Source organism: Sminthopsis crassicaudata, chromosome 1 (assembly GCF_048593235.1).
Source record: "Sminthopsis crassicaudata isolate SCR6 chromosome 1, ASM4859323v1, whole genome shotgun sequence".
NCBI classification, from domain to species: domain Eukaryota; kingdom Metazoa; phylum Chordata; class Mammalia; order Dasyuromorphia; family Dasyuridae; genus Sminthopsis; species Sminthopsis crassicaudata.
The window spans coordinates 62,632,423-62,658,818 of record NC_133617.1 but is presented as its reverse complement, the minus strand read 5'-3'; the positions used below and the strand labels follow the sequence as shown (position 1 = coordinate 62,658,818).

The 26,396-nt window shown below is 47.1% G+C and overlaps 1 protein-coding gene and 1 long non-coding RNA gene across 10 annotated transcripts in view; one reads left to right on the top strand and one right to left on the bottom strand.

Moving 5' to 3' along the window:
* The window catches only part of NFIC (nuclear factor I C), a 132,885-nt gene extending 117,031 nt beyond the window's left edge, over positions 1 to 15,854 (bottom strand). For 5 of the 9 annotated variants that reach the window (XM_074307266.1, XM_074307285.1, XM_074307305.1 and 2 more), the window contains exon 1: positions 9,017 to 9,508. In XM_074307266.1, coding sequence (XP_074163367.1) covers positions 9,017 to 9,046 — 30 coding nt within the window. In that variant the 5' untranslated portion in view covers positions 9,047 to 9,508. Of the gene's footprint in view, positions 1 to 9,016; positions 9,509 to 15,801 lie in introns of those variants that run through there. The other 4 variants (XM_074307275.1, XM_074307294.1, XM_074307324.1 and 1 more) reach the window with 1 other exon arrangement.
* LOC141564636 (uncharacterized) overlaps positions 12,928 to 26,396 on the top strand; it is a 37,703-nt gene continuing 24,234 nt past the window's right edge. Inside the window, exon 1 of the long non-coding RNA XR_012488671.1 lies at positions 12,928 to 13,031. This is a non-coding gene — a long non-coding RNA (uncharacterized LOC141564636). The remainder of the gene's footprint in view (positions 13,032 to 26,396) is intronic.

The window sequence follows — 26,396 nt, the reverse complement described above, 5'->3', positions numbered from 1 at the left end:
AAGGTGATGTCAGGGCTCTGGGCTTGCACAGGACAAAGCCATTCCCTCCACTTCCAATCTAGTATTTCTGAGAGATGGGCTCCTAAATTAGTAGCATACAGGGAATGGAAAGAGAGTTGGGGATTGCTCACACCCCTAGCTGGGATAATTACTGAAATGGGAGCACGGGCCCTTGACAATGACTCTATGGGTGATCCTGAGCAAGTTATGTCCCTCTTTAGACCTCAGTTTTTCTTCCTGTGAAATAAAGGAATTGGACTAGATCATTTCTCTAAATCCTCCCAACTTTGAGATTCTGAAAGTGGGGTGTGTGTGTGTGTGTGTGTGTGTGTGTGTATAGGTCTGTATATAGAAAGTGGATAATGTGTATGTTTAAGTGTGTGTGTTTTTGTATGTGTGAGTTCAGTTTGTGTGTGTGTATGTGTAAGTCTGTCTGAGTGTAGGAAGGGGTTAATGTGTATGTTTATATATGGCATTGAGTTAGGGGATACGAGTGTGTATTTTGAGCATATGTGTGAGTTCAATGTGTGTGTGTGTGTTGTAGAGGGAGCTGGCAGACCCTGCCAAACTGCCCGGCTCCCAGCCTCTACACAGAGGGAGAATCAGAGGAGAAGGTTAAAGGGAAGCAGTTTTCGGCTCCCTTTGATGCAAGGCAGGAGGCTCAGGGTTGCACGTGACCCAGGGTGATAGAGAACAGAATGCTGACTTGGCCAGAATGCCCACCATGATTTACTAGGCTATCACTGAGCATGGGCAGCAGCAGCAACACCAGGGCTGGGCTCTGGGACTGTCCCTGCTCAGAAGGAGAAGCCCGGGACTATTTCACAAATCCCCTTCCCTACTCCCCACTTTGAGAGTGGCCCAGCCATGTGCATACTTGCTCTGTAAGGTCACTGGGGGCCCCCAGAAAGCAACGGCATTATCTTCCTGATTAGAGGCATGGATTTTCTCCCTACTGACCAAAGCAAGTCTCTAGAGATATAGGCGAGATTTTCTCAGTCATGCAATTAGCTTTTTTTTTTTTTTTTTCCCCTGTTTCACAGTCTCAGATGGAGTCCTGTTCTTCTGCCCTGACCCTAGACCCAGACTAAGCCCCCAGTCCTGATCCCAGACTAAGCCTTGACCCTGCTCTAACATTTAATCTCTAACCTTAACCCTAAACTGTTACCCTGACCCCAGTCTGTGCCCTAACATAAGCACCTGTCCTTAATCAAAAGACTGAGAGTGATTTTCACTATTTAGGATCAAGGAAGCTCACCCCCAGGCTAGGATATTCAGCTCAAAGTAAAAGATACCTGCTACATTGTATCATAGAATCCCAGTATTTAAGAATTAGAAGGAACCTCAGAGGATAATTAGGGCAATTCTATTGTCCAATATGATGCAGAGGGCCAAGTGTGCCCCAAACTTTCATCCTCAAACCAAATTTCCTTGGCTGAGGAGATAAAGGGAAAACCATCTCTACTTTTCTGAAAAGTATTGATGTTCCCTGTCGAACCAACAACACAGTTTATTGGGTTAAAAGGACTTGCCTTTCTGTATTGCCCGAGTCCAATATTCAGTTTCTTTTCTGGGTTCAAGAGAGAGCTAAAGATTCTGGAATATCTTGCTCTTGATGTTGGGAAACTTATGGGTGGGGGATGGGGGTCTAAGGCACAGGAGGGGATAAAGGGATGTTTTCAATGTTAAATTCTTCAGGGTGATAAGGAATAATAAATAATTGATTTGCAATCTGCCACTTGTTTACAATGTGACTTTATTGTTATCATCATCATTGGAATTAAGTCTTGTAAGGGTCCTCAAACTCTTAGGAGATTGGAGAGAAAAAAATGGATATTGTTCCTCCTTTGGGTAAGTCACACTGTGGGTAAAGTCACTGAACTTCAGTTTCAGGGTTGGAGGCCAGAAAATAAAATGGAAGAAATTTGACTGAACCATATGGTATCAGAGATAGTCTCTTCCAGTTTGGATAGTCTATGAATCTTAGCCCATGCCTTTGGAGGTCTGGAACTTTAGACTCTCAGGGCTGAAAAAGGCCTCAGGAAAGTAGTTAGTCTTAGTCCAACCCAAGTAGGAACCCCCTTGATGACACCCACCACAAGGGGTTATCCAGCTTCTGCCTGAGGAACTCCAGGCTGCCTCCCAAGTCAGCCCATTCCACTTTTGGACAGCTCTGATTGTTAGGAAATTCTTTTTAATATCCAGCCAAAATCTCCCTCCCTGCAATTCCCCTCACTGGGGCCCAGCAGGACCAATTTAATCCCTCTTTCACATGACAACCCTTCAGACGAATGCAAACAGTGATGAGCTCCTCCTCAAAAATCTTTCCTTTTCCAGACTAAACAGGACACAGAATTTAGGGGAAACTTCCCTCTTTCCCCCTTGAGTCTCAGGTATGGGAGAGACCAAGTTGGAAGAGAGAAGGGGGAGTGGGGAAAAGGTTCTAAAGCCAAATATAGTGGAAAGGAAAGGTGGAGAGTAGGATGAAAGGAGCTTGCTGGGGCTATCCCTAACTGGTCATTCAATAGGATCTTAGGGAAATCTAAAGAGGACATCAACATTAAAGACAGCTTGAGATGTAGGATGGGCCTCTGGAGGAATAGGAGGATAGCAGCCTCAGACATCAGGTGAGAGGTGGAGAAGGGAGCTGCCATCTCTCAGGTCTAAGTCTGGTGGAAGGAAGGCAGGGATAAGATGTGTGTGTGCATTTCATAACAGCTATCTGTGTCTTTAAGGGTGTACGCCATCAGTGTTAGGAGGAATCACCCTATAGTAGAAGTAATAGTCTCCTACTCTAGAAATTCCAGTGGTAATTAGAAAGAATGAATGTGCTTAAAGGTAGTGCAATATGTTCATTGTACCACTAATAAGCTTCATGAAGGCAGCTGCCTTAGCTAAAATATATGCTTCCACACTCCCACCCTTTCTTTCCACAGGAAGTACCTAATAGTTGAATAAATAAATGGCACCTTAGAGAAAAGGAAAGAGGAGGACCAGGAATTGGGAAGAGGAAGGAGGGGAAGGGGTGAGAGGGACACAGTCTGAGTTCCTCCCCCCAACATCTTAAAGGAAGGAAGGAAGTCATGGCTTGGAGTAATGTGGTAGAAAAGGGTTACTAGGGGACAGGATACAAGAGAAATCATTTCCCTGTAATAATGAGTATGATGGTGTTGATGATAATAGCAAGCATTTACATACCACTTTACAAATAGCATCTCATTTTATCCTCACCACAATCCTGGAAGATAGGTGTTATTATTATTTTTATCCCCACCTTGCAGATAAAGAAACTGAGGCAGGCAAGGGTTAAATGATTTGCTTTTGGTCTCACACTTAGTAAGTGCCTGAGGCAGGATTTGAATTCAGATCTTCCTGAATCTGAGTCCAGCATTCTTACCCACTTTGCCAACTAGAGAAAGGATATTTGGGGGTGGGCGGGGCCGGTCTTGGCCAAGATGATGCTTCTTTGATGAAAGAAAAGACTAATTTTCTAGGGTTCAGAAAAAGAGAAAGGCTCTTTAATGGTGAGAGGGATGGGCGAATGATAATAATTTTAAAAAGAGGATCCCATCCCCCTGGGAGGCCCAGATAACCATCTTAGCTTCCACTTCTCCTTGGTATCATTCTGGGCCAGAGAAGCCAAGCAATAAACTTTAGGCCAAGTCGGATTTGGACCCAAAGACAGAATAACGTGGCGGTCTTGGGTGGGTGGAGCAGTAGTTGGGCTGGGAGATGGGTTTGGCCCTAATCCCGGGGCCCTAGACCCCGCCAGCTCCCCCTCTCGTCCCAGCCCAGGCCACGATTCATGGAAGTAATGTAGCAGCTCTCCAAATAGTTCCTCTTAAGAGTAACAGTTTAAAAATAATGCTTGAGTCCAGTCAACTACAATTCCCAGAATCCTCTGGGACCTAAGGCTAAAAGCCCTTAAGGAGACATATTCATCAACCCCCTGATCTCCAGGCACTAGAGCCCCCCCCCTCCCACCTGGAGAAGGAATGGGAGGAGGAGGAGTGCCCTGGGGAAGCTGGCACAGCCCTGAGCCGGAAGCCGTGCCCAGCTCCTGCCTCTCTCACCTACAGAGCTTGCCAGCTTGCCATTCCCCCCCTCCCCAGCCCTCCTCCTTGGCGGCCTCTTCTCTCCCAAACATATCCGGGTTCAGGGATTGTATTAAAAGGGGATCTATTTTGGGTCGGGCACAGGTTTTAAAATTAGACCACACACCGAGCCCCAGGGAAAAGAAAGACAAGGGAAAATAGCTTCCTCTCAACTCAGCTCATTTCCAGGTCGAAGAAAAGAGTCCAGGCCCAAAAGAGTTGGATTCTAGTCCAAACTCTCCCACTTGCTATTGATATGACCTAGGCAATTTTCTTCTCACTTTGGGGGGGGCCTCAGTCTACTCATCTGTAAAACTTGGTGGTGGGATGATCTCAGAAAGCTTCTTCCAACTCTAAAGCACTTAATTTCTCTGGATTACCTTAATTTTCCCTAATAATAAAATGAAATTTTTGGATTAATTGAGTATAAGGGTGAGGTGGGTTCAGCAGGCACTGGGAATGATGCAAGATTCCCTTGTTGGTGGCAGAAGAAAGGTTTCCTAAATAGGAAAATTGGAACTGATGCTAGGACTTTCTTTTTTCCCTAATTGCACTCTAGTCCTTGGGTTCCTAAGTCATAGTTTCCTGTGAGCAGAAGAGGGACATCTGTCCCCTGTACCCTCCTCTTTCCCTCCCTTGGCTCTCAGAGGCCCCAGATTCCAAATTCCACACATACACAATCACCCAGGGTGTGGTCCATGCCACAACAGCTGCTTGGAGTTGAGTTGAGGAAAGACCCCCTGGGCATTAATCCTAACTGGAGTCAGGGCAAAGATCTTGACCCCTGAGCCTCTTGTCCATTATCCTGACTCCTTGTGGGATGCACTTGATTCAGCTTGGGTTGAATGTGGGGATAGAGATGAGGACCTCTATTCTATCTTTAAAGGATTTCTGAGCCCTCATTCCTAGGAGATCCAGCCTAGCCTGGGGATATCAGATTGGGAAATCAAAGGATAACTTTGGTTCAAGGTAAAACATGGAAGGTGATCAACTAACAGAAACCTAAAGACCTAACTCCCTCTCTTAGACATTGTCTTAAGCTTACTACCTTTGAGCAAAGCTTAGGGAAAACACGATTTCTCTCCTAAAACCCAGCTATGATGAATTTCTCAGAATTCATCCCAACCTTATTTCATGGAACAAGTAGGAAAAATCAGATTCTATCTGAGGATTTCTGATAGCGCAACACGAACATGGTAGACAATTTAAAAATCAGTGGAGCCAACCCAATAATATAATAGTTAACATTAATATAGTGCAAACTTGTGCCAGCCCTGTGCTGTGAATTTTACAATTATAATCTTATTTGATCCTCACAATCCTGAAAGGTAGTGCTACTACTGGAGTCAGGTTTTCCTGATTCCAGGCCCAGCACTTTACCATGGTGCCACTAGCTATTCTATAATGTATTCATTTTTACAAATGAAATATTAAAGAACAAAATGGCAGAATTCGAATTCTGACCTCTTGAGGGGCAGGATATGTATGTACAGCGAGATTCTCCAGTTAGGCAACCCAGATTTCATTACTTGTATTATTACCTTCCATACTCATTAAAAATTTCACTATCCCCCTACCCCATGTTTCTCATACTATCCATCTTGCCCAGTTCAGATGATCCTTCTCTCTCAGATAACCTAAAAAATTCCTTTTCCTTTATTTCCCCACCCACCCACCCAGAGGAGTACTTTAATGCTGGCCACAAGAGGTGGGAAACCAGAGAAAAGTTAATCAGAAAGATCCTATGAGTCCTGCTTTACCTTTCCTCACTTTCACCCATCTTTTTAACTTTAGTTTTATTCTAGGATCAGCTAAATTCCTATGGAATGCCCCTTGTGTCCTTGCTTTCTTCCTGTCCAAATTATCTTGTACTATACAGTATATTTGATCTGTGTATATATTTGAGTGCTTTATCAGAATGTAAGCTCTTTAAGGACAGGTACTGTTTTTTTTTTTTTTTTTTTTTTTTGTTTTTTTTTCCTGTATTTCACTGTATTCAACACAGTGCCTTGCATATAGCACGTGATTAATAATTTCGGGGCTATATTGGCTTCTATTCCTACTTTCCAACATCTTTCCACATCTATTGTCCCATTTGACGGAGAGTTACCTTTGGGGTGGAAGGTTAGGATCAGGTTGGACATGGTGAGTTCATTTTTAAAGGACCAAAGAAGGAAAATAAATTGCTTCAAATTACTTAGTGACTTGGGGAGGTGTCCTGATCCCCAATCCAACTATCTCTCTCTTTCACTACCTAGTTTGGTGATGTTTTGGGAAGGGATCTCAGAATTTACCTAGTTCAAACCATATCTGCGTAGGAATGCGGTAAGATCCATTGCAGTTCAACCTTTAACTGAAGACCCTCAGTGATGGGGAATTCACTGTTGCTCAGAATCATGGAATCTTGGAGTTGGAAGAAAGCTCCAATCCAAGTAGTCCCTTCCACCTGGAGTGGGATTTCCTCTTCTCCCAAATACTCCAATTGCTAGAGGATTACTAGGCTCATATGACTCATATTTATGTTTCAATTTCCAACATTATACTTATCAGTTACATGATTGGGTCCATTATTTGATCTTCACACAATCCTGTGAGACATGTAAGGAGGCTAAAGTATTTATTTATAGCTGAGGGAATTGAGGCACAGAAAGGTCACCCTGTGAGTCAATGGTAGATCTGGGATTAGATATGAGGTCTCTTAATTCCCTGGGTTCTTTCTGTTACCCTGGGCTGGGCACAATTCAGGGAGTGAGAAGAAAAGAGGTGCTTAGTGTATTGCTGAGGGCAGAAAAGAGTTTGATCCTAGCTCTGGGCCTCAGGGTCTTTTGACTCCCTGTGCAGGGGAACTGAGGGGCTTGGAAGAAAAAGAGACTTCTAGTTGGGAATGAGTGTTAGATCTCAAATTTGGGAATGGACAAATAAAAGACCAAGAGATAGTGCAGTATACCTGAATTACAGGTATATGTGGAGGACTTGACCTGGTCTAGAGACTGCTCTCCTTTAGCAAAGTAAGGAAGACTTTCCTGGCCTGCTACTCTCCAGGTAGTGGGGGTGAAGGATAGAGGAGAGGAGAGTGAGTGACTGATGGGCACCTCCCCTGTGCCAGGCCCTCTGGCCCACTCCTTGAGCCCTAAGGGTATTACACAATGTCTCCTCCTCTGCTCTGGGGAGACTTGGGATCCAGGCCATAGGGGTGAAGGGAAAGAGAGGTGGCTCCCCTTATCCTGAGGGGGACAGTTTCTTTATGAACTTTTGGGAAGCAGATGGAAAGAAACTCAGAGAAGGGAATAATTCTAAGAATACCTTATATTTACTCCCAATTTTCTTTTCAGTCTGTTATTTGAGCTCCCCTATATCCCTGGAAAGTCATCAGGGTAGGGATAATTCTATCTATTTTAATGCCGAGGAAATAGAGTGGGAAAATTACTTGCCCAAGGTCAATACAAAGCTAGAACAAGAATACAGATCTCTTGCTCTCCTCACAAGGCTGTATTTCCATTGCACCAGGGAGAAAAACCCAAGTTAAGAAAGAATAGACACAGGGCCCAGGTGGGGGTGGGGGTAGAGGGGGACCATAGGGTCTGAGTTCTCTGTCCTGAGATAGAAAATGTTCATTCCCTACATCTGTGGGGAGAAGGGGAGAGAAATGACTACCCCTCATATGAAGGGAGGTGAGGACAGACGATGGTATGGTAAAGGGTTGAGGGGGGGGGGGCTGGGAGCCAGAGCAGTCTAAGACTCTGGAGGTGGGAGGGGGGAGGAGGAAGGCAACCCAGCCTGGCTGCAGGGAGGGAGCGGGAAGCAGAGCCGCGGCCGCCGCCTCTGCAGTGCCTGCGGAAGCCCACGGCCCGGGACACCGCAGGGAGGGGGCCCAGCAAGCTGGCGAGACGTGGGGGAGCCCTGGCCACGAAAAACCGAGACTCTTTCAGAAGCGGCGCACAAGTCACAGAAGCAGGGCCACTCGGGGGAGGGGAGGCTGCTTCAACTCTCCCAGAGGGTGGGGCCGAGGGTCCCAGGAGGGAACGGGCGGCGCCGCAGGGGTTAACGGGCGCCTGCCGCCGGCCGCTGATCAATAATTGAAAATCCAGAATGGATGCGGGCGATAAGAAGCCGCGCTCGATCGAGGGGGAGGGGGAGGAGGCTAGGACTGAGAGCGCACAGGACCTCCCTCCCCCTCCCCCCGTCCCCCTTGGACACACACAGCAGCTGCCCCCCCCCCCCCGTCCGGAGCGAGGGGGGGGGGGGTGGAGTGGCTGCCCGCGCCCAGCTCTCTCGGCCTGGGCCCCCTTCCAAGGAGGGGGAGGGGGGGCTGCAGCGCGTTACCGGCGGGGAGAAGCAGAACGAACCCCCTCCCCCCGGTATAACGCAGCGCTCGGGAGCGCTCGGCCCCCAAACTTCGCGGCTCTGGAGCCGCTGCAACTTTGCGCACTCTGCCAAGGCGCCCAGCCCGTCTGCCCCCTCCCCTTCTCTTTCCCCCCCGCATTACTCCGCCGTCCCCATCCCCCAGTCTTTTCCCAGCGCACGTGCGCTGAGCCCCCCTCCTCCTCCCAAAGCCCCGCGCGCTCCCAGGCCCCCCCGCGGGAAAAGGAGGGGGACCCCACAGCCGTTTGCCCTCCCCAAAAGGATTGAGAAGTCCCGGTTCAAACAGTGCCCCCAGTTCGAGCTGACAGTACGGAAGCCCTCCCAAAGGACTCCCCCCTTCCTTATTTAACCTGGCCCCGGAAAATCGAGGCCCTAGGGTGGGGGTGGGGGGGGCGGAGAGCTGGCAGCCGTGGCCCCGGCAGCCGCAGGAGACGACGAAATCCCGCCTTTTTGTGTGTGTGTGTGTGTTTTTCTCGCCCCTTCTCCCTGCAACTGGAAAACTATTTTTGCAGGGACGAGGTAGAGGAAGGAGGAGGGGGGCCAAGTCGGGACTGCCTTACCTGGGTCAGGCACAGCGGGGACGAATACATGCCGAGCGGGCCTGGGAGGCTCCCGGGTTCGCAGGGGAGAAAACACGGCGGCTCCAAAGTTACTGAGTCATATGTTCACCCCCCACCCCCCCACCCCGCCTCGGTCTCGCTCCCCGTCTCTATCCTTCTCTGGGTCTCTGGGTCTCTTCTCTCTTTGTCTCTCTCCTCTTGCTGTCTCTCTCCTCTCCTTGTCTCTGTCTCTTCTCTGTCTCCCTCTCCTCTCTGTCTCTCTCTCTCTCCTCCTCCTCCTCCACCTCCTTCCTTCTCTCTCTCTCTCTCTTTCTCTCTCTCTCTCTCTCTCTCTCTCTCTCTCTCTCTCTCTCTCTCTCTCTCTCTCTCTCTCTCTCTCTCTCTCTCTCTCACTCCCTCTCTCACTCCCTCTCTCACTCCCTCTCCCTCTCTCTCTCCCTCTCCCTCTTTCTTGGCTCAGGATCTCGGAAATCTCAGTCCTCCCTCCCTCCCCCCAATTTTTTTTAAACACGAACCACCCACTTTCCAACATCCAACTTTCAAAGAAACGCGGAAAAAGCCGAGAGCCTGAGAGGAGGAAACCGTAACTTGCCTCCCCCCCACCCCAACCTCCACTCCCCTCCCTGGACTAAGGAACAACGCTTAATAATAATTAGCAATAATTATTACTGATGATGAGCAGGAATAAGATCTTGGCTAGGGTCAGCCACGGAAAGGGAAGGAGGGCTATATAAAGGGGTGAAATTTAAGGGAGAAAGACCAACCTTTAACAATCCAGTTGACACCCCCTCCCCAAGCAGGTGTGGAGATTTGAAATGTTGCTTTAAATAAAGGAGGGGCAGTGTTGGTCCCCCCTCTCTATCCTATCCCTTCCCCCAGTCTTTGCTCTCTAGTTGGGGAGGCAGTCTGGATAGGAATAATTTGGGATGGGGGGAGGTGCAGCAAAAAAAAAAAAAAAAAAAAAAAAAAAAAAAAGAATATAAAAATAAAAGGCTGGAAACCTCTAAAACCCTATTGAAAATTGGGATGGGGGAAGACTCGTGGACAGAGCATCCCCTTTGCTCAGGAGAGGTTCCCATATTTCTGGCCCAAAAATGAGAAGGGGATTGCTCCAGAAATTTGAAGCCCCTACCTCCCTCCCACTCTAAAAACTGCAGTTTCCCAGAGTCCCACTGGGGGGTTTGAGAGACTGAATGGGGGGAGTAATTGAAGGGCATCTCTGAGTCAGGGAGTGTCTAGCACACCTGCCCCTTCACCCCAGCCAACCTCTCATTCCTTCTAACCCCTCCCCCCAAAAAAATCCCACACCTGTGGCTAACTGGGACAGAAACTTGGGATTGAGGATTTGGAGAATTTAGTTCCCTCGGACTCAGGATGATCAGAACACGGCTCTTTTCAGTCGTCTAGCCTCAGTAATGTTGGCCTCTCTCCTAGTTCTGGCAGCCAAACAGGGTATATATACACACACACTACACATCTATGTATATGCATATGTATGTACCCCTTAATGTATACATGACAGTCTCTGCCACTTTGACTTCAAGACAGCCCTAGAAGGAGCAGAGGCAGTACAGGGGTATTTGTGAATCTATTTGAACGATGGGAAATTGGAGGGCTTAGAGGTTATAGGTGACTTGGCCAAAGTCCCAAATTGGTGACAGTCAGGAATTAAACGGGGATTGTCTGACTTCAAGTATAGTGCTTTTCCAGGACAGGACTCTGCTTCAAGCTCAGGACAATTTGAAATCAGCAACTGTTTATTAAGTGACTATTGTGTGAAAAGAACTGAAAGGGGGAGGGAGACACAAATTTAGAGACGATTTAGTTCCGGCTCTCAAATCCCTCATAGTCTGTACGGCTCATCCCCCTGGAGCAACTGTCTTCATAAAAATTGGAAGCTAAACTTCAGCAGAAGGACTAAACACTACCATGGAAATAAATTCACAGACACAGTCACATGTACAGATGTCATATATATTTATACAAGCAGCGCATCATGCACATATACCCAGACACATATGTGAATAATCAACATGCAAATTGTCTGTTTATTCCCATCCATATACAAACACACCATCATAATTATAGTACCTTATATTCTACACTTACATGTCCCATGGGCATCTCAAACTCAATATGTTCCAAACCAAAGTTGGTATCTTCCCCTTGATTTTACTAATCCTGACTTTTGATAGGATTCCTTAGAACTGGTAGGGACCTTAGAGATCATTTAGGCCAACCCTCTTATTTTTCAAATGAGATTCAGAGATTTGCCTTAGGGTCATTTAAATAGGAGCAGAGCTGGGATTCGAACTGGTTCTACTAGGTAGATATAGACCATGGACTAGGTCCCGAAGGATCAAAATTTGAGAACCATCTTTGGTTTCTTTGGTTTGAAATTTGGTCAATCACCAAGCCCTAGATATTCTACCTCTCTCAAATCATTCCCAATCCCTCCACTCTCACTAGCAGAACCCCAGAATGGATTCTTCTCCTCAAAAGAATATTGTGAGGCTCAAATGAGATAGATGATTAAAAAAAAAAACCCTTTAAAAACTACAAAGTAGTAGAATGGTAAGAATTCTTTTTATTGTAGACTTCATCCATGCTCACCAGGACTATTTGCAATATTTTCCTAACTAGCGTCCCCACTGTTGAACTTTCCTCCAATTCTCTCCCATCTCTCCCCCCACCCCCAATCTTCCCTAAAGCTAGTTTTGACCGTAATTCCTCCCCTGCCTTGACACTATCAATGTCTCCTAGTTTCCTACAGGGTAGAGTCCAATTCAGCAGCCTGGAGGTCAATGGCCACCATAGTCTGGTGCCAAACTACTAGCCTTATCCTAATTTACTAGTTTATCCCCTCTGGGATACACCTTGGCCAAACTGGACTCTTCACCATTCCCCTACTTTCTCCTTCTCTGCCTTCCCTCACAATACAGCCCTTGCTTCACTTATTGAAAAATTCCCATCCTTAATATAAAGCTCAAATGCCGCCACCTCTAGGCAGTATTCTTTGATTGTCTTCTATCAATATCTCCCATTGTACCCATCATATTTTGCCTTTATTTCATGATGCAGAGCCTTCCTTAGGACCTCAAACTCAATTTCTTCCTTAAATCCTCAGTTCAAAGCGGATGAATAATCAGTGGTTGTTGAATGACCAAGTAATAATAATAGTTAGCATTTCTACAGCGCCTTGACAAAGTACTTTTTTCACCGCAATCTCCTAAAAGTAGATATAGTCTCTATGCCCTCGTTCCATTTTTTACGCTGAAATCTCGAAATCAGAGATGGGAATTGGCATCCCCAGGTCACACAGCCATAGTTTAACCAGATGATGATTCGAAACTTTGGAAAAACTAGAGAAGAGAAGGTTCGTACCGAGAAGCACCCTGATTCGCAGCAGTCAGGTAGCCTGGAACCGGACCGGAACTCAGGACTCCGATTTCCACGGCCAGGATGGGAGACAGTTACACTAACTGGCTTTTCTGCCATTCTCCAGCCCATTGCAACCGCTTCTAGATTGCTAAACTGAAGGTGAAGGGCGAGAAGGGTCGGTTTGACACCAGTAGCTTTAAGCTACACCATTGAGAAATAGTCCACCACACTCCACTATCCTTTTGTGGATTTAAGCACAGATGAGCACAACGCAGAAGTGCGAACACGTATTGTGTATGAATGTATGTGTGCATAGACAACAGCAAAGGACCGGGCCCCCAGGCCGAATTCACAGGGTCTTCCATAATGCGCTCGGGGCTGCGTCACCTGAAAGGGATACCTCCCGCCCCCGCCCCCGCCCTCCATAGCCAGAGAACCTAGCCTGCTCGCCTGTAGTCCCGAGAGGCGGGCTGTCTATTCCTATCTCTATGATGGTTTATTTTCCCCACTTTCTCCCCACCTCGGGTAGATGATTCCGCTGCTGGAAAACTTTTCCTGACCCGTCCTTGGCCTGGCCTTCCCGGAAGAGAGAGCAGAGGAAACTGTCACAATCCAAAGGGTCTTTGGTGCCTGGGTATGTGTGTGGAGGCATATATGCATGCGAGAATGTGTTTATATATGTAGAGGAATACATTAAAAAAAGGGGGGGGGAGTGTGATGAGAGGCAGAGACTTGAGGATTTTCCTTGGAGATAAATCAACTTTTTTCTGACCCAACTGTCTGCAGAGCTAGAAACATCCCAACTGCAGCCGAGGCAATATCTCGGGCTGGATCCAGGGCAGAGAGGAGGGGACAGGGGTAGGAGGTTGGGACTGAGACAGAGGCAGGAGCAGGGGCTGGGTTTGGATCAGGGCCTGGGGCAGGGGCAAAGACTAAAAGGGCCTGGGCAGAGACTAGGACTGGGCTGGAACGGGTATAGGGATCGGTGCTGGGGTTGGGGCAAAGACTAAAAGGACCTGGGCAGAGACTAGGACAGAGACTGGGACTGGTGCAGGGTTCGGCTATTTGGGCTGGGGCTGGAACAGGAGCAAAAGATGAATCAGAGACTGAGACTGGGGGGAAGGTAGGGACTGAGAGGTGATTGGGAAGTGAGGCGGAGCAGAGGCTGAGGCTGGGAATGGATCGAGGGCTAATTCCAGAGCTGAGTACCGGTTAGCAGGTGCCGGGATGTAATGCTCTGTGGAAGCCCCGAATGGTGGGCTCTGGTCACCTGTCCCACAGCTCTCCTCACCCACCCACTGCGGAATCCAGTCGAAGTACGCAGATATAAGCCCTGTAGGTCCCTGCCTGTGTTGAGGCAGCGAGGGAATCCAGAACGGCTTCTGAAGCCTGATTGGTGGCGGTAGACATACGGGATCGCTGCTAGCCGAAGGCCAGCTTTCTCTACACGTGGTTAGCCCAGGCCTCAGGACGTGAACCCCAGGCTCTAACAGCATGCATGTCCCTTTCACGCTCCAGGTCGTAGCCCAAGCGCTTATATAACCCTCATCCCTAGAGAAACGGTACTGCTGTCTGGCCTCCTTTCTCCCCTGGGAGAAATGGTCTCAGCGTTCTCTTTCCACATACTCCAAACCGATTGTGAGCCGGAAGACACACCTTTGCTCACCCCGCCGATGTAGGATCCTGGCCTACTGTGGTTGTAGAAGACTGAGGAGGGCAAACTAGGAGGAGAAGGAAAGATAGATGAAAAGAGGGAGGGGTAAGGGGGGGATCAGGATAAAGGAAAAGGATAGAGAGGTAGAGAGGAAAGAAGGGAGAACAGTAGAAAAAAGTAGAGAGAGGAAGAAGAGTAGCTGGGGAAGATAGCGAAGAGTAGAATAAAAGAAGAAGGACTGGAGGAGAGGAGAGAGGATTTGAGGGAAAGTGAAGAGAAGGGGGGAAAGTAAAGTGAGAAAGGGGAAAGGGAGAAAGGAGAAAAGAGAAGGGGGAAAGTGAAGAATATGAGAAGAGGAGACAGTGAAGAAGAGATAAGAAAAGGGAAGGAAGAAGGAAGAGAAAAGAGAAAAGAAAGAAGAATGAGAAAAAAGGAAGGGAAAGTTGAATGGGAATGGAGGGATGGGAGTGGGGGGAGATGATGAGATGCCCTGGGATTCCAGGCTGGGAGAGGGAAGATGAGAGGGACAGATGGGGTCTGGGAGCCCCTTCCATCCGCAGAACCCACGTATACACTAATTTCTTAGTGGAGGAATCCCTCAGACCCAGAGAGAGAGATGATTCTGAGGCTACCCCTCAAGTTGCAGCGTCTGGGTGAACTTTGCTGAAGATGGGGCTCCCTGGAACTCTGGGGAGTCCAGGCTGGCCCGGGGGGAGAAGAAGCCGGGGAGATGGGGCAGTTCCCCAGCCTCCCCCCTTTCTTTTCCCCTCCCCCTGTCGGGCCAGGCTCGAGGCCGCGCGTGGGGAGGAGAAGCGAGGAGAGGGGAGGGGAGGGGAGAAAAGGGGAGGGGAGGGGAGGAGCAGCTAGGCAAGCAGGCGTCTGCGGATGGAGCGTGGAGCGCCCTCCCGGGCCTGAGGGGGGGAGGGGGGAAAGAACGCTCCGGGGAGGCCACGGGGGGAGGGTAATAGGCCAGGGGGGGGCCCTAGGGGCAGGGGGCACCCCAGCTCCAGTAGCTGGAGGCCCCGCAGGCCCCGGACGCGCTTTCCCCTCTCCTCTCCCTCCCCTTGCTTTCCTTTCAAGTTCAAGTCGGTTCGGGGCTGCGGTCCTTCTCCGCCCCCTTCCACAGCGGCCATTTTCCGCTACATCCACCCTCTCCTGCCTGCGGTGTGGGCTTGGGGGGCTGCGGCGGCTCCCCCCCGCCCAGCTTCCCTCCCCTCTTCTATTCTCTCCTCCCCTCTCCTTCCCTCCCCTCCCTCTCCTTTGCCTTGCAGCCAGCTCCCCGGACTGACCTCCCCTCCCCCTCTCCGCGGCCCGTGCCCCCAACGCTTGGGTGAAGCCCCCTCCCCCTCTCCTTGGATGGAGCGGTCCCCGGCATCTTCTTGGGGGGACACAGTTCCCTCAGCCCCGGCCCTGTCCCGCTCTGCCCCCGGCTCATACATCAAATTTAACTCCGACACACTGCCACCGCCCTGTCTCTTCCCTTCTTCGTGATGTGGGGGCAGCGGAGAGACTACGGGGAACCACTGGGGGGGTACTGCTGGACGCCCCCTATCCGACCCCCTGTCTTGGCCCCCGTTCTACCCCCAGGCAGACGCAGGGAAGCCCCTCCCTAGACCTCCTAACGCCCCCCCAGTCCCCAAACATTAAGCACCCCCCCAGACATTTTACCCCCTCCCTCAGACAATCAAACTTTTGATCAGAGCTAGGGAAAAAAAAAGTCCGGCGAAAACGAAAGTGTCGTGAAACCTACCATAGTCCCCGGATCCGGCCGGCGCCGAGCAAGTAGCAGTCCCGGCAAAGGGGGGGGGGGAGGGAGGGGGGAGAGAAACTCCACGCCCCCCCTCCGGAAAACAGAACACCCAACACCCCCCAACGGAGGGACCTCCCCTCGGCCCTCCCCCCGCCCTCTTCCCCCCCCCCCCCAATTCCGTGTCCCCGGGGTTGGAGTTGCTAGCTCAGTGTTTAATCATCTCGGGCGATTTCCTTCTAGGACCCGGGTTGCTGTGTGAGCCGATCCACCTTCGCGATTTTACAAAAAAAAAAAAAAAAAAAAAAAAAAAAAAAAAAAAAAGATGATAAAAAAAAAAAAAAAGCAGCGGCGAGGAGAGAGACAGAAACCATGAGAGACATGTGTAGAAATAGAAAGAGAGAGACAGGGAGAGACCAAGAGGTGAGGAGACAGAGGATCAGAAGAGACCGATTAGGAGAGAGGAGAAAGAGGAGGGAGGCAGAAATGAGGGAGACACACACACAGATACTCGGACAGACCCAGAAGGAAAGAATGAGAGGGAATCTAATAAGTCAGAGAGAGAATAAGAGGGGAAGAAATAGGGGGTGTTAGGGGGACGTCGGGAAAAAAAAAGAGAGAGAGGCAGGGAGGGGAGGGGAGGAAAAGAACCTGACCGGGAGATGAGGTGAGAGACAGACGGAACAGAAAAACAGAGGAAGAGATAGACTGACACAAATGAGGGCGAAAGAGGAGACTGAATGAAGACGAAGACAATCGAAGAGGAGTGTGTGTGTGTGTGGGGGGGGGAAATAGAGACCGGAGGAAGGAGATTGAGGAGAGGGAGAGCTTGGGGAGGCTCAAAAGGGGAATGAGTGAAGAGGACAGCTAAAGAGAAGGCACAGGTGGAAGGGTCGGAGAGGGCCCAGGGCTTCTCCTCCTGAGTGCAGGGTCCGGGGAGAATGAGATAAATGCTTAGAGTGTGGGGCGGAAAGAAGGGGAGGCAGATGGGAACAACAAGTTATTATTATTATTGTTATTAACATTACTAATAATAATAACCACCAATGAGATAATACCACTAGCGAAGGTGTGGGAGGCGGCTCAGAGCAGCCCGGGGCCTGCACCCCCTGAGCCCCGGGCCTGCGCTTCCCTCGGGCCCGGGAAGCTGCGGAGACGGGCCCAGCCCGCTCCTGGGCTGCGGAGCTCTCTGCTCTCCTGACCCCGGGGAAGGCTGGAGAGCAGCCGGCAGCCCAGCTCCGAGCCGGTACGCTCGGGCTTGGAACCCGGGAGCCGGCCCCCTAGCTTTCGCGGCCCCTCCCCTTCCTCGGCTCTCTCCTCCCCCGGCCACCGCCTCTTCCTCTCTCACTCCCTCTGCCCGGTCCCTCTGTCCCTCTCCGTTCTCTGTATGTATACATCTATGTATGTATGTGTATTTGTGTATGTGAGGGGAAGGGGGTCTGTTTGCTCCCTCTCGCGCTCTCTGTCCGTGGGTCTGTCTCCTCCCTTTTTAACCTCGTATCAGCCTCTCCTTTCCCCAGCCCTCTTCTGCTGGAAGGATTGAAGGGGCTGGGACTGGGCCTGGGGCAAGGCCCGGGCTCGAACTGGGATCGGTAGGTCTGTCGGGATCGATACGGGAGAATCTAAGGCTCTGACCACAGGGAAGAGGGGATAGCAGAGTCCGCTACACCCGTGGCCTTGCAGGATTAGAACGGCAGAGGAGAGGAGAGAGAAGGTGAAGGGGACATCCTTCCCCTTCCTCCCCTCCCCCTCCCCGCTCAGTTCACTAAGGGACGTGGGAAGTTCATGAGGCAACCGAGGAGCTGGAGCAGATGTTGGGGTGTCTGAAATCTGGAGACGAAAGGACGGGAGGCAGGGAGATTCCTCTTCGGCTCCTCTGCCTTTCTCCGGTACTTGGCCCTTTAAATTCGAAACCCAGCTAGGATGTCAAGGATGGGGAAAAAGGGGAGTGAGAGAGACCACAAGCCCTCTGAGATCGGAGAGAAAGAAGGGAGATAGGCAGAATCGGTCAAGGTTGAGCGCAAGGCCGACCCTAGCTCATTGGAGACTGAAAGGTTGGAGGTTTCTGATTTAGGGAAGAGATGTGAGGACTAAGAGAGATCACCTGCTTGTCTTCTCTTCCCTCTCCCTCCCCCCTTCTGTCTCTTTCTTTTTCTGTTTCTCTCTCTTTCCTCTCTCCCCTCTCCCCTCTTTTTCTAGCTGTCTCTGTCTCTGTCTTTCTCTCCCCCCCCTCTCTTTCTCTGCTTGCCTCTCTCTGTCTCTCTCCCCCCTCTTCCTCCTCCTCTCTCTCTCTCTGTCTCTCTCTGTCTCTGTCTCTCTCTCTGTCTGTCTCTGTCTCTCTGTCTGTCTCTGTGTCTCTTTCCTCCCTCTGCTCCCCTCCCACACTCTGTCTGTCTCTGTCTCTTTCTGTCTTTTCCTTTCTCTCTGTGTGTATGTGCAGCTCACACTCTCTATAGGTTTCTGTTAAATATCTGTGTCTGGTTAGTTGTGTGTGAATGATGGGGTGTGTTAGTGTGTATGCTTAGGGATCGATTTGTTTTGTTTGTGTGTCAATGTGTTTATGGCTATGTTTGTATTCTGGCATTTGTATTGGTGTCTGTGCTCATTTGTATGCTTAGATGTGTTGTGATGTAGATAGCCATGTTCTTACCAGTGTGTGCTGCATCTGCCTGTTTACTTCTATCAAATCCCCACATTTCTACTTCTTTAGATGGGGCAAACCCTAATCCACTTTGCTTTCACCACTTGCACCCCTGCTTTTCTGGCTTTAGGACTGGGTACAGTTGAATCCTTGATAAATTCTGATGAAGCTTTCTTCAACTTTAACCAATAGAAGGTTAAGTAAGGGTATACAGAGAGATCCCTCTCTCCTCTCCCCTCCATTTTGCAGGCTCATCCTTGGTCTCTGATCTCTAATCTCTCTATATCTATTGAATCCAGCCCTGATATACCCCCTAAAAAGACTCCTTTTGGAAGAAAGGTGAAGGATGGCCCTGTTTTGGAAGTATAAGGACTGAGATCTGATGGGACACTAGATACCTTGGCCAAAGGGTAAGCATGCAGGAGATCATATGGGCTTTGGAGAAATTTTGGAGATCATCTCTTCAATCCTATATTTTAAAGATGAGGAAGCTGAGGGCCAGAGAGGTTGGATAGCAAAATGTGATAGCTTTTAAATATGAGAGGAATAGGGATGGGGATCAAGAGTCTGGGCCAGGAGTTAGGGGAGAGGATTGGACAATAACAAAGGGAATCTGGACTGGGTGAGCCATTGGGACTAGGAAGCACTATGAAAAGGCCAATGGGGTGAGGATAGTAGGAGATCATCAGATGTAAAGTTCGGAGGACCTTAGAGATCATCTAGGCTTTTCCATCTCATTTTACATCTCCCCTCATTTTATAGTTAAACAAAATGAACAAGAGTTACAGACCAGCCAGATTAGGAAACAACCAAGAACCTTCTATTGCAAATACCCTTCACTTAGCTCTACAGCCCTCAACTTTCTATAGAGCTCAGAATTTTAAAACTTATTTTGCGTTTTAATCTATTTCCCCTCAGTAGTAGTCTGGGGAAGCATCTCCTCAGGATAATTTGGGTTTACAAAAATATTGAAAAGAAATGCTAAATTTCAGCTAGAGTTTAATGAAAACAAAATATGTCATTTTCTTATCTAAGTTCACAGACTCTCTAATTCTATCTACAGAAGCACCTTGCTCCTCTCCTCCCCAAGTTAAGAATCCCTGGCATAGTTGGTGGACAATAATCATTGAGTCATTTCAGTTTTAACTCCATTTGGTTTCTTGGCAAAGGTACTGAAGTAATTTGTCATTTCTTTCTTCGGGTCATTTTAATAAATGAGGAAACTGATGAATGACTGGCCTAGGGTCACAAAACTAGTGTCTGAAACAGGGTTTGAACTAAGGTTGCCTTGACATAGATCCTAGAATTTTTAACTGTTTTACCAAAGAGTGCAATCCAGAGCAAAATTATATCCCTTTCTCTCCTTCCACCTTATCTCTAAAGCTTCTTAACATCTGAAGAGACCCAGCCAGCACCCAGGAGATCTCTACCTCAGGGCTTCAGAGGAGCCTCTGAAAAGATACCAAGAACTGCTCATCTGACTTGGAAATAAGGCAGGAGGGCAGAGGACAGAAATGATTATTATAGTCCATATCTACATCCACAGACACAAGATAGCAGCATGGGCCAATAACATGTCTCCTCCTGTTTCTTAGATCTATACATCCCTCTGTCTGTCCTCTCTACTTTCTTTGGAGTCTAGGTCTGCTCTTTTCTAGTCTCTTCTTCTTCGCTCGTTGCCTCCTCTATTACCCACATTATTTATTTCACCAGCCCTTTTTCTCATTTTCCCCATCTATAACCTACTTGTCGAAGCTAGATGGGAAATTGGATACAGTGCTTCACTTAGAGTCAGGAAGACCTGAATTCAAATCCCATTTCAGAGATTTACTTGCTGTGTGATCCTGTGCAAGTCACTTAACCTCTCAGTTTCAATTTTTTCATCTGTAAAATGGAAATGATAGCACTTATCTTACTCCCAGGGTTGTTGTGAGGTTTAAATAAGTTAACATAAGAAAATCACCTTGCAAATGTTAAATAGGACACTTTAATGCCCTATGTAAATGTTAGCATATAGCTTGAAGTCCCTTTGATTTTCATCTTTTTTTAGGGGTGACCCAAAGTGTCTCAGACACCTGGAAGGATGCTAATGTTCTCTCTAGCCTTATTTCTTTTTCTTTTTCTTTTTCTTTTTTTTTTTTTTTTGAGGCTGGGGTTAAGTGACTTGCCCAAGGTCACACAGCTAGGAAGTGTTAAGTGTCTGAGACCAGATTTGAACTCGGGTCCTCCTGAATTCAAGGCTGGTACTCTATCCACTGAGGTCTCTAGCCTTATTTCAATTGGTACCTACAAGCTGTATTTCTCTCCCCCAATAAAGTGCAAACCCTTTGAAGTTAACCACAGTTTCATGTACTCAGTCCTAATACAAAATCTGATACATAGTAGGCATTTAATAAATGTTGAGTTTATTTGCCTTTATTGAATGGATACTCTCAGTAGCCCCCAAATCCTATTCCTTAGTGGGGAAATGGTTTTGTCTGGGAGCAAAGATACACAATCTCTTCCCCTGCCCCCATTTAGCGCCTGAGGTGACCATCAGCACCAACAGAAAACTTCAATCCCAATCAAAAAATCTCTACATATTTGTGTTCATTTAAAATTTTCAGATTACTTTCCCCTTTATTGTTGCATTTGATCCACAAGGTCAGGTCTATGAGGGAGACAGGACAGATACAATCAACTCCACTTTACAGATCAGCAAACTCAGAGCTAACTGACTTGTCCAATATTATATATTGTCACTGGCAGAATAGAAACTAGACTCTGGATCCTCTGTCTATTCCACTATCCGTGATTTCTACTGAATTACATTGTTTCCTGTATCTAGCTTATTCTAGGCAGGGCTAACTCTACTTCAGTTTGGAAAGCTTAGGCTAAACTCAGGAGGACCTGAGTTCAAATATGGTCTCAGACATTTAATACTTCCTAGCTGTGTGACCCTGGGCAAGTCACTTAAACCTAATTGTCTCAGCAAAGACAACAACAAAAACCTTAGGCTAAAGACTCTATACTGCCCAGAGAAAAAATATTGGTATATCTCTCAAACTAGAACAAAAAATTTATATGGCACCCAGAAATAAGGGTAATATTTGGATACTTTTAGGGATTATTGATGTTATTTTCTCTATCATTATAGATTATTTCCTTCTCACCTTAAGGGTACAAGTCAAGTTAATCCGGGTAGTATAAATGTCTATTGGATGTCATTTAGGAGTCACCACTTCAGTATCAATTATATGGGCAAGTCAGATCATTCACCATTATTTTGATAATTTTGATGGTGTGGACTTGATCTCCTGGGGATTTAGAACTCCAGGGAAAGTGCAAAAACAGGAGAAAGGACAGAAGGAAGAATGGGGAAGAAAGGGTGCCTAGTGCCTGACTCAATTTCCTGTTCCATAAATATAAACATGATTCAGCTCCTCGAGTTTGGTCAGTTAGCTAGGATCCCTGGGGATCCCCTAGTGCCCTCTTCCTACCAGCATCCAGCAATACCTAATTGTCTCCAAAGGGTAGGTGGGCAGTTAAAGAACCAGGAAGTCATCAGGCACTTTGCTACAAGTCAAATTGGGGCCACCAGGACTCCCCTCATCATGTGTTCCCTTTAACATAAAACCATGAATGTAGGTATGAGATTATCTATTTGTTCATGTGTCCATATGTGTGTGTGTCTTATCTATATTTGGATTTTTTTTTACGCCTGTTTGTCTATGACTATGTTTATATCATTGTGTGGATATATATGGGTTGCCTGAGGCAAAATCCTTCCCTTAGTTTAGAGGAGAAACCAGGGACTGGGGCTTTGTGAGAGATAAGAGACATGCAGAATAAAATGCCTCCTTTTTCCTGGACTTGTCTTAGATATACCTTTAAAAAAAATTGGAGAGGAGTATTTATGGAAGGTAGGAAACATCCCCTGAAGGTAATGGGACATATGCCTGAAGGACCTCTGTGATGGGCAGAGGTAAAAGAATATCCAGGATCTGAATGTTTTTACTTCATAACCTCCCAATCATTCTTGAATTTCCTCTCCTCAACTCCCCCTATATCCAGTCAGTTGCTAGATTTGCCTGGTTATACCTCTTACAGTATCATTGCACCATCCCTTTCCTTCAATTTACAATACAATCACCTTAGCTCTGTCCCTTGGCATCTTTCACTCGAACTTTTGCAATAGCTTCCTGAATGGTCTCTCTGCCCCAGATTCTCCACTCTTCCATCCATCCTCCCCATAGCTGCCAAAGGGATTTTCCTCAAGCACAGACCTGACCTTGCCACTCTCCAATTTCCAAAGCTCCAGTGACTATTGTCTGTATGATAAAATACAAACTCTCTGCCTGCCATTTAAAGATCTTCATAACTTGGCCCCAGCCTACCATTCTGGGTTCAGTCCATGTTACTTCCTCTTTACTCATTCCTTTGTTCCAGCCACTTACTGGTCCCTCTGTATAATAGCCACCTCCTGTTTCCATGCCTTTGCCCAAGCTGTTCCTCATGACTGGAATGCCCTCCCTTCTCACCTTCTTCTTCTTGAGATCCCTAATTTTTTTTTTAAGGCTTCATTTAAGTACATTCTCCTACAAGGAGCCTTTTAGGATCTTCCCTGAAACTAGTGCTTCCCCCAACCCCCATCCTAATTATTTTGTATTTACATTGTACATATTTTGCATGTATTTATATGTGTACATGCTTTCCCCCAATAAAATGTAAGTTTTTGGAGAGTGAGGACAGTTTCATTTTTGTCATTGTGTTCATCCCACCAAGCAGAGTACTGGGCATACTGTAGGTGCTCAATAAATGCTCATTGGTTAATTCTCATATTTTTTCCCACTAGTGATTCTGTTCTGGGCCCACTTTCTCTTTATAGATCCCATAGATTCAATTATATTCTAAAATATACTTGTTCAGTTGTGTTCAACTCTTCATGACTCCGTAGGGGGTTTCTTGGCAAAATACTGGAGTGGTTTGTCATTTGTTCTCTCCCCTCACCTCTACCTCCAGACTTCCCAGGCTTCATTCAAGCCTCAATTAAAATCCCATATAAGACAGGAAACCTTTCGAGATTTTTGTTCATTCTAGTACCTTCCCTTTGTTGATTATCTCTATTTAATCCTATTATGTAGCTTGTTCATACATAATTATCTGCAGGCCATCTACCCTAGTAGATTCTGAATGTTAAGGGCAGGGACTAACTTTTGTCGGTCTTTGCATCCCCATCCCTGAGCATGGTGCCTGATTTATAGTAGTCACTTACTAAATATTTATTGACTGGTGGCCTACACAGGATTAAATCACTGGAACCTGACTCTTTTGGACCTCCTATGCCCCAGGGAGAAAGCAACTGGGTACAATGCAAAAGACTGTGGTCAATTCTAAGACTATCCCTACTCTTCTCTGAGTCTCATAAAATGAGAGGGGTAAAAGCTTTGACTTTCTTTGATTCTGTGAGTATTCCTGGATTTGAGGGTAAGAGGAAGGATCTTTTGATTACTCTAGATTACTTGGATTGGTCCTACAGAAAGAAACATGGAGCAACTGTAGCTTCCTTGACATTGTTCCAGGGAATACCCATCATCTTCCTTTTACTAGCCAATTCATACTCCTTCAAAGTCTTATTTTTTAAAGCCTTTCCTGAAGCTTCCTCCACAGCCATTAGTGATCTCCCTACCTCCAACCCTGACTGGACTGATCCTATAGTTTTATGTTATTCTCTGATTATTTCCTAGATGAGAGGTTTGACTCCCTAGCCTGATTGGAACCAAAGGTGGACCCACAGTGAGGTGGTCTTGGTAAAGACTTACTGGTCTATTTTCAAATTATCCATGCATATGTTTTGAAAATTAAAAAAAAAAAAGCTTTATAATAAAAAAAAAAGAAAGAAAAAAAAAGGACTTATTGACCCACTGAGCTTGGGGGGATCCTTGGGGGAGAGATGGAAAGAGAGATTGCAGTGGCAATTTCCATTGAGCATGCCCCAATCGTGGGCCACTCATAGGCTAGGAGGAGAATGACGGTACATGCATAATAATTATAATACAAAATAAAATTTAATAAATGCATTAAAAAGATGTAAATCTGTTTACTGTGTGATATTGAGAAATGAAAGATTTTTACTGACTGGGGAGTAGAAGTGGAGATCCAGGAAGTTATCCTGGAGTAGATGGCAATTGAATGGTACTTAGAGGATTGATATAGTGCCCAAAGGTGAACATGGAAGTGGAAGAGTGAATTCCAGATACAGAGAGAAAAAGCATAAACTAAGGCACAGAGGTAGAACAACCTTGGCATGTATAACTTGACACAATCCCAAGGGACAAAATTTAGACTGTCTCTTCCTCGGGTGAGGGACTCCATTTCCTATTATTTTCCCCTTCCTCAGACTAACCCATACAGGAAAGGGGAAGGGGCCCAGCCCACTGGTAGTAAAGAGACAAGGAATTCCTAGATCATATTGAGGTGAGCTGAGTGGTTGGGGAAGAGTTGGGGTACAAGTAATCTTTCCCCTATATCCCTATTGCAATATCCTGTGACTAAGTGTCACCCACTTGCCCCTTCCCCCACCAAACCCTCAGTCAAACTCAGCTTCTTCCACTGTAGAATAAATACTTAAAACCATCTACATCAAACATACTCTACATTCATTCTATTCTCTGATCCTCATAACACTCCCCAGAAAGTGGATAAGGGATTCATTTCAATATTTGAGAGACCTAGGTCCAGGAGAGAGGGACTCAATCAACTATTTTCCAAAATCCTTGCATCCTGGTCCAGGCTTTTTCCCAAAGTACCTGTTATAACTCTAGGATCTTAGCCCACTCTTGAAGATAAACCACAACATTTACTAGCTTACAGCTTGATGTGATTTTTTTTTTTTTTAACCACACAATTACAAGGCAGAGAGAAGATGCCATTCTTGTAATGAGGAATGTCTTAGGCAAAGGCTAGATGTAATAGAGAAACAAGGAGTTATCCAGTCAGGCTGGAGAAAAGGACCCATGTAGAGGAACAGGGGGCAGATAAGGTAGGAAAGGAGGATCAAGGCCAGTCAATGGCTTCAGTTTTATTTATTTGTTTTGTAAAATAGTGGTGTTAACTTCATATAAATCTCCCTGCCCCCCACCCATGATGTCTATCCCTATTCAAATTCCATTCACTAGAAAGAATGAGCTTATGAGTTTTACAATATGAGAGGGTCCTGGCTCTGGATCCGGGTCTGAGCCAGGATTGGAGGCCTCCCATTCCCCTCACTCCCTCATCATTGCCAAGAGCTCTCTCCTGCTTTTAATTCTGAGGAAAAACCTCTCCCTGATCGTGGGGGAAGGAATGCTCAGTGGCTGTCAGCCCAGACCCTCCCTTTCCCCCAGCCCAGCTCAGCCTAGTCTAGCTTTGCCAAGGGGATAGTAAAGGTCATTATAAGCTAAATCCAGAGCTAGAATGAAAATGAGATGAGATCCCAGCTCAAGGATGAAACACCTCTGACCACCCCAGCTTTTATGCATGTATGTTTTCTATCTCCCATCCCTGAAGGTAAACTTCAGAAGGCAGGTGGGGAATCTTGGACCCTTCCACTGAGTGATCCCCACCCCCACCTCATCCACCATCTGTTCATAATTGAAGAGGCTGGAGCTCCTGGGATTTAATTTGCAAATGATCTTAGAATTAACAGGAAGAGCCCATAGCCAATCAATCCCTCCTTCTCTTAAAAAAAAAAAAAAAAAAATTGGATCTGGGCTACCAGAGGGGAGGGGGGTTGAAGTACTAACCCACCAGAATTTTGGGACCCATGTGGCAGAGGAGGGAAAATGAAATCTCAAATTGGCAGACTTCAGGGGCTATCTACTCCAACCTGCATCTGAGCAAGGATCTTCTTGAGGACATACAGTACAAGTGGTTGGTCATCTGGAGTCTGCCTGATGACTGCCAAGGAAGAGGAACCCACTGTCTTTGGAGGCAGCCC